General features: G+C 36.9%; 1 protein-coding gene across 3 annotated transcripts in view; it reads right to left on the bottom strand.

Annotated features, from left to right (window-relative positions):
• Positions 1-1,996: 1,996 nt before the first annotated feature.
• Positions 1,997-8,270, bottom strand: part of ube2wb (ubiquitin conjugating enzyme E2 Wb) — a 30,852-nt gene continuing 24,578 nt past the window's right edge. For 2 of the 3 annotated variants that reach the window (XM_042331849.1, XM_042331850.1), the window contains exons 6-7: positions 7,484-7,536; positions 1,997-2,938 (exon numbers count right to left, since the gene is read on the bottom strand). In XM_042331849.1, the coding sequence (XP_042187783.1) occupies positions 2,909-2,938; positions 7,484-7,536 (83 nt within the window). In that variant the 3' untranslated portion in view covers positions 1,997-2,908. The remainder of the gene's footprint in view (positions 2,939-7,483; positions 7,537-8,270) is intronic. The other variant, XM_042331851.1, reaches the window with a different exon arrangement.

Here is an 8,270-nt window from a genome sequence, read left to right as displayed (position 1 = left end):
CCATATGTGGAGTCCTCACTACAGCTGTAAAAAGAAAGCTTGAATGATACTCAGAGAATATTTTCTAAAAGTGTACTGTCAATTATTAAGAAATAAAATGTGTACATTTAAGTGTCCTATTGTATAAAACTAAGATTTGCTTTTACTGTTTATCTAATTAATCTCTATATTTTCCAATAGTGCAACACTCAAAAGAAATTACATATGTGTGACTAAGCAATGTACAAGTTTGACTCATCACAGTGGCAAATTAATCACAGACAACAAAAATATTAATCCAACTGCCTATGACATTGAAAATTGATAAATTAATTGAAAAATGGCAATTGCTGAAAGCAAATCTTTTACAAGTATAAGGTTTTGAGGAGTTGAACACAAACTACATTCGGGTCACATCAAGTCAATTAGCTAGTCATTACAATTTATTGTCTTTTTTCTTTTTTTAAAAAAAATTAAGAAATAAAAGTAAATCTAGTTAAAAGAAATGATCCTGCAGGAATTCCACCTCAAATTGGACACTGGGATACTGCTGATCTGCTCAGGCAATGATTTCACATTATTTTGCTTTTTAAAAAAAATGGTATTTACAGAAAAATGAAAATTTTCCTAGAATGTTGTGCATTGTGGAGCCTATATTCAAACGATGGATGGGAAAATAGAAGCATTAATGAGTCATAATCTTTGTACAAAAAAAATCCATGCTCGTCTGAAAAAGGGTCTCACAGTGCTTGGTTGTTGATATTCAAACTCTCTGCATTTTTAATCCTAGTTTTAGCTTACTATGTAATAATTGAACAATCCTGATGACAGTCAGTAGACTGTTTGCATGCAATTGAACCTGAAGTTTCAATCAATGGGTGTAATTCTTGATATTCCAAAAAACAGAGTTTTGTCTGTAATATGGCTAACTGTAAATCCATGTAGCATTTAGGCACTGGAGATTGAAGTAAAGCAGTGGAAAATAAAAAGAGTGCAGGTCAGAATTTACAAAATGCTGCTCAAAATTATCACAGCGCACAGAACTGCTAAAGGCTACATCCCGACAAAGCAATTTGAGTGCTGTGCATAATAATAATTAGTGAATAACAACCAACCATAGCAAAGTCAAGGAGAGTTGCTAATCCATTTTTTTTAAAAGAAGCTTAGTTAAAGATAACCTGTTTTTGTTTAATTCATCCTTCAATATCTTTTGAAAATAAATAGTAAGATGATCACTATTTTGTATACTTTAAAGGGGAAAGCATGTTCATAGTATTTAACCGTTTGAAGTCTACAATTGCCTCTACATCATTAATAATAGCCTTCTCAATGCTTTTGGTTTATTCAGAGCATACTCTGAATAAATACATAGTTATTTACAGGTTCTCAACATTTACAAAGAGGTTGTGTAAGGGTCACAAACAAAAAAAGTAATTTGGAAAACTGCTTAGGATATTCAGTGTTAAATTCCTATACAGATCAGCACTCTTTTGCAAGAAGTTCACCAACCGTGTGTTCAAATTCAAATAATATCTTTGGAGGTTTTAAAAGGTTGTGCCCTGAAAATGTTTCCATCTAGCTTCTAGCCCTAAATTCTGCTGCTAGGAATATATGCCATATAGAGACAGATTATCAATAAGTAGAAGAAAAAAATGCAAATGCTGGAAAGTTGAAATTAAAATAAAACCAGAAAATCTCACAAACTCACAGCAGATCAATCAGCATGGAAAGAAAAGGTTAATATTTTAAATCTGACTATTAGAAAGCCACACATTCTGACACTGATTGACCTGTTGTGCATTTATCATAATTTTCTGTTAGTTTGTAAATAAGCCTCAGTCCCGTATTTTAACAGTCAGTTCTTTTCAAATTGCAACTTATGGCATTTAATTTCATTCATAAATAGTGGTAATACAAAGACTACCTCTATGCTTTACATTATAAAGAGAAGCTAATAACCCATAACACATTTTATGTTAAACACTTAAGTAATAAAAAATGTCAGAACATCACTGTATCCTTCAAAATGTATCAGGCTTTTTATATAGTAAAGAATTAAAGACAAGATACCATCTACAGGTGAAATGAAAATAATTTACAAAACAATATGACGAAACAGCCTTTCATTCAAAATATATTTCATATTAGAAGCTTCTTCAAGTATGACAACAAAAAAGTGACATTGGAAAAACAAAAGTTAATGGGAAGCAATACATTATGGTTTGTGTTCCAGTTTAAAACTGCATTTTGGGGAGAGAAAGGGATACTAAAGGGCCCACACTGAAGGCTAGTCAATGACCCTGGCAAATACACAAAAGTCATTCTAAAGGCCATTTGGTTCAACTTAACTAAAATTAATTGAACACCTTTTCTAATGAGGCAATTAATATTCTAAATTTTCCTTTATTTTTGGAATGCTTCATTAAACGCAATTTGTTGCTGTGAAGGGCATGGCAAAAATATGCCATAAGCTTTTTCATACCCTGCCATATTACCATAGCGCACTAAATTTAGTACAATAAATTTGAGAATGTTGATTAAAAATGGATCCCTTTGCTATTATTGCACATAGATTTCCGTTTTTTAAATCTCCACGCATGCATCAATGTTTATTTATTGCACAACATAGGAGGGCTTCAAACCTTCTCACAAGGTATATCCTCACAGTAAACAAATAATAAAAGATGGTTATCTAGGTGAAACTACAACATATTCCTAAATGCTGCATTAATACTGGCTAATAAACCAAATTGGGCCAATTGCAAGGACTTAACCAGCTATCAGCATGCGCCCAGATGTACACTAGTAGAAATGCAGTATAGGAAGTAGTCTTCAGTGCCTGCAGGCCATTCTCCATTAAAGTTCAAAGTTCAAAGATTGACTGTTCAAAGTGCTTTTGGACTCAGTAGTATTTTTTCCTCTACTAGAATCAAGAATCTGAAGCATCAACATGTATCATCTGTGGAAACAGAGAACAGATCCAAGTCAGTAATTACTGTGTTGGGATAAAATAGGGGTTAAATTGCAAGATTTGTCAACAATGAATCAGTAACTCCATGTGTGTCCCAAGCTCCACCATCGTTTTTGTGCTTCATTTTCCTTTTCAATTTCCTGTTGATGCATTCCAGAGTATTTTTATTTCATATTTTCCCACTGCACTTAGGTATGTTCAGTCCTGTAGTTCAGTGGTTAGAGCACTCGCTTTGCAAGTGAGAGACCTGAGTTCAATTCCAGGCAGGGCGAAACCTTGGGCAAGTTTCCTTACTCCACACACCTAATAATAATCCCTCCAAAACCAAAAACAATAATAAATTGTTCATTTTCAATCTACGACTGTTTGTAGGACATTGCTGTGCGCAATTGGCCGCCGCGTTCACCCACAAATATACAGTCAATTCACTTTACAGCATATTCTGTGGAGCGCTTTGGGATGTCTAGAAGACGTGAAAAGCGCTATATCAAATGCAAGGATTATTATTATTATAACAGTTCTCTGGGTCAAATGTCTCAAGCCTGGATTTAACAAACATGAATGAACTGCCAACTTCAGGTCGCCAATGGCCTCAGTTTGTACATGTTTTGCTCTGTGTAGTAGCTTATCAACGCCCCATCTGACAAATGGCTGCCTTTTGATTTGTCATTTCAAAGTTACATCAATTGCACATTTTGCAAGCATCATGCATCTAGGAATAGGCATTAATGGCAAACTGACAACCCAGACGTTGGCCTTTTTAGGGCAGTGGAGTGTGGTGGTCTGTACCCTGAAGCCAATTGCAGGTCCACAGAGCCTAGCCTAAGTGAACCCTCCTTATAATGGGGTGCCTTTAATTTGGTTGCTACGAATGTGTCACAAGATGCTTTTGAAGGTTGTCTATTTATCCAACAGATTTATCCTCGAGTAAGTCCATCCTCCCTTCCCCAGCTCCTAGTCTGTATAATTAATAGCCTCTGTAGTTGCATCACTTTAAATATTTGATTTTGCCAAGAGTAGTTCTAACCTGGATTGATTAAAATTACGAGTGTTTTTTTTTGAAGGGACAAGTTTAATATGGCTCAACTAGGTTTTATAAATGCATCAGTTTAAAACTGAATTTCCTCATTAGGTTTAGTGAAATTGTGCAAACGGATCCTTGTAAAATCCATAGGATTAAGATGTCTGAAAATGGGAGTGACAAGTCGTATATTTTGATAAAACATCAAATCAATTCCCTGTAAAGTGCTTCAATTGTAGTGACCACCTGTAAGCAAAATTGGCAGGCATCTTGCAAATAGCAATTTCCCACAACTGAATACACCAATTTATCCTGAGAATTGTGGTCCAAGAATTTAACTTTAAATTTAGAGGGCATCAAATCTGCACAGAAGTGCAGTTTATACACCAAGGTAAATAGCAAGTCAAGAAATTAGCATTTCAGATTCATAGGAAGACAATTACGTTTTCAATGTCATGATCATGTAAACTGTTGGCGACAACAGTTGAAGGTAGGCTAATTCAAAGCATCCCTTGCAAAGTAATTCTCTATACCCCCTTTATAAACTCCAGGAAAGGACCAAATCAGGATTATTATCATTTCATATTCAGGTTGTAAGACAAAAATACATTGGTAAGCAATGCATGCAAGTGGATTACAAGGCAGAAATTCAATCAAAACAAAAACAAATTGCATTCATATAGCATATTTCACATTGGGATGACATCCCAAGATGCTGGATTCAAGAGGATATAAAAAATTAACACCTTCCAATTATATCAATGGAGAGAAGAAAAAACAAGATTACTGCAAAAGACTACCTACCTTGTGCAGTCTTCATAGTTAACTGACAGGGCACCCTCCATAAAATACTGGGTTTCGTCCCCAATAGGAACAAAGTACAGAGAAACCATCGTGAGTGGAATCATTATATCATCATGATATAGGTTTTAGTTTGGTGAGTTTGTTCAACAAATACCATTACTCAACCAGGTTCAGTTGGAGAGATTGCATGGACAGTATCGCCAACTAAAATATAAAGATGAATTTTGCCATCAAACAATGTTAGTGTTCAGCAGAGATTAGTCACCTAGTTTTAGGAGACACTGGTGCTTGAAGGAATAAGGAAGTGGTGGGGAGCAGGAAGACTTCAGAGATGTCCAAAAGAAGGCACTTATAAATGTACTATCCTGCTCTGAATCTATCAAATATTCCATTGTTAATAAATATTTACGAACAGAACATGTTGAACACCCATTGGTAATTATCCGAACCTCTCGACAGAGAGTTCAGCAAATAGGTATAAATAAGGATAGTCATGCAAGCACAGCAATGTCAGAAGAGCTGCAATAATGGAAAGAGCAAAGGTGAGTATTAAATGTGATCCTGGAAATTAAATCTCAGGATACTGCAACAATTAGCCCAAATGGCAAATGAGCCCTCAAAATACACACAGCAACATTACTTTGCAGTATATCCAGTAAAGCACTTTGAGATATCTTGGTGACTTGATGAGACACTACTTCAAAGAGAGCATTTTTTATTATTATTGTAAAAAATAATGTCCTTTAGGTCTACAGTGGTCAGCAAATTTCATGAACCCTGCGCTAATAACCTGTGTAATTGTTATCATCTTAGTCTACTCAGCTGTACCGATACTGATTGAACATTCAGGAATGGAACTCTTCTTCCCGAGCCTTTTGGTAAAATGGTATTGGAAGCATTTTCCAGCTGCTTTAAGCAAGAAAGTTATTTCATCTTCCTATATCTTTTAGCAAGAAATCTCCGAACTTAACTTCAGCAATAATGCTACATAATTGGAGAAAGAGTGAAAACAGGGGATTCTTTGCTTATGGACAGGTCCTTCAAAAAGCTTTGACAGCACTAATCAGAGCCTAAAGCTGGGAAATACTCTAAGAAACCGTATCTGATGGTAGTTTTCTTCTCATTCGTTTGGATTTTCAGATTGAAGCCTAACTGCATCAAAAAGTCTAGTCACTTAGGTACAACAACAACTTGCAATTATATAGCTGTTTCCACTGGTGGGTGTGTCGGTGACTCGAGGTCACAGATTCAAAATAGTATCTAAAAGAAGCAGAGGGGAGGTGAGAAGAAATTTTTTCACGCAGCGAGTTGTTCAAATCTGGAACGCATTGCCTGAAAGGATGGTCGAGGACTTTTAAAAACGCGGTGGACGGGTATTTGAGGAGGATGGGTTTGCAGGGTTATGGGGAAAGGGCTGGGGAGTGGGATTGACATTACATTGCTCTTCTCAAAGAGCCGGCACAGACTTGATGGGCCGAATGGCCTCTTTTTGTGCTGTATCTATGATAACGCCTTGCATGCAGGGTAGCATTTCTGAGCACTTAACAGTGGCGGTGCCTGACTCTGAGTCGGTGGGGAAGGTGACTGTAAGCATGGTCGAAAAGGAAGGTTTTCAGGCGGGACTTGAAAAAGGGGAGAGAATATTCCAGAGTTTCAGGGCATAGTTGCTGAAAGCGCGAGGCCCAATAGTGCAACGGAGATAGAGCAGAATCAGGGTGCTAGGCAAGGTTAGGTTCCTACATTACCACACAAAGTCACAGTCAGAGATCAATGATCGTAAGCAAAGAGAAAGCCCACTGAAGGTGCTTCAGATGGTCCAACTCACACCTGTACAACTGCAAACACAACTGATGTGCAAATTGCCCTTCTCTTTTTAATCAACAGCTGTACTCAGATTTTGCCAAATAGTGAAGAAAGATTGTCTAGAACTGTGGCAAAAAAGGGAAGTCAATCATTCTCAATCTGAATCCAATGAGGCAGTATCCGATTCAGTGCTGAATTGCGTTAATGTACCTTTCTGCTTGGTCCTTTGCTGCATCAAGTGCATAGAATTCTTCTGATGTCCTGATAATGAAGCAGTTTTGGCTCCTGCTCCCCCCCCCACACCAACCTAACACGGTCGGATGATTTGTTCAAAGCTTCAATAGAGCAGGATCCGCTCAAGCCAACTGTGCCACTCTACAGTGCACATTGGCAACCAGTCGAGGTTAAGATTTTGCACATGATCAGTGCCAGTCTTTTAACTTGCCAAATCACACAAAAGTGGACAGAAACGTTTGTAAGAAGTTAACCAGAAGAGATCAATCACGGGAGTCAGTGATGCTCCAGACTGGATTGCAATGGACGCAGTGTTTGTCAGTATAGAATGATATCATAAAACGTGCTATGGTTGGTTCCAAATATAGTTCAAATCTAAAACTCGAAGATCCTAATAACTGTTACTGAACCAGTACATGAGAAATATGACTAAAAATCACATTTACATGTGCATCTTTATAAATATGTGGGATCAACCAAGAAAAGTGATGAACGATCCTGAAGTACAAACCAAGAAAACTATCCCAATCACAGGAAAAATTCTAGCACAAGGCAGATATATAAGTTTTCCTGGCAATGTAAACTAAAACAAAGGATGGTGGTGTGTTTACAGTGTATGTGAGTGTCCAACATCATTAGATCAGTTTTAAAGGTAAGTTGCCCTTTGTTACTTTCACATTTTCTTCCCAACGGCGCCGAAACCCAGTGGTATAATGAAGGGTGTCTGAAATAAAGAAGAATGTCTAAATGGCATCACAAGATCTTGCAGTAGATTAACAAGTTAATTGATATTAATTATTGTACACTGTCATACTGAATATTCCTTTGTGCACATTGCTCCCATGTTTTTTTAACCTCCATTTTGTCTGCTGTGTCTATGCCAGGCAATGTGCTCTTTAAGAGAAGGGGCAAGTCACCTGCTTCCAGAGTTTTTCTCTGCTACTCCCTGGCTAGTTTTTTTCCTTCATGGTCAACAAAACAAAGCTGCTGAAATTGGAATGCCAGCAGTTTTAGGTCAGAATCTATATTCAACTGTGGGATAAGGAATTCATATTCCAGTGTTCTTTCCCACTGCACCATCTTTTTTTTTTTGAGCAGGTGAGGGTTGAAGAAAGAAGGGAGACTTTTGTGGTTATTAAGCGATGTGAATTTGAGAAATGCAATAGTTTCTCCATTTTAGATATCTGTTAACCTGCAGAATAATGCTATCCTCCTCCCTGCTCCCAACAATGTGTCAGGTCAAAATAAAGTAAAATACCTAAATGGCATTCTTGATACCACCGAGAAAATAAAAATAATGCTTGTATCTGATATTGTGTCTTTCATGTTTGGAGGAACATCACAAAGCACTTCACAGGATTTACTGTAAAGTACAACGACTTCTCTTGCCGGCGATTCTACTCATTGTGAGTTTCAAACAGCATTATTTGTATTCGTTCAAAGATTTAATAATACAAC

The sequence above is a fragment of the Callorhinchus milii genome, unplaced genomic scaffold (genome assembly GCF_018977255.1).
Source record: "Callorhinchus milii isolate IMCB2004 unplaced genomic scaffold, IMCB_Cmil_1.0 Scaffold2, whole genome shotgun sequence".
Taxonomy (NCBI): domain Eukaryota; kingdom Metazoa; phylum Chordata; class Chondrichthyes; order Chimaeriformes; family Callorhinchidae; genus Callorhinchus; species Callorhinchus milii.
The sequence above is the reverse complement of the archived record's forward strand: the minus strand, read 5'-3'. Positions and strand labels throughout refer to the sequence as shown.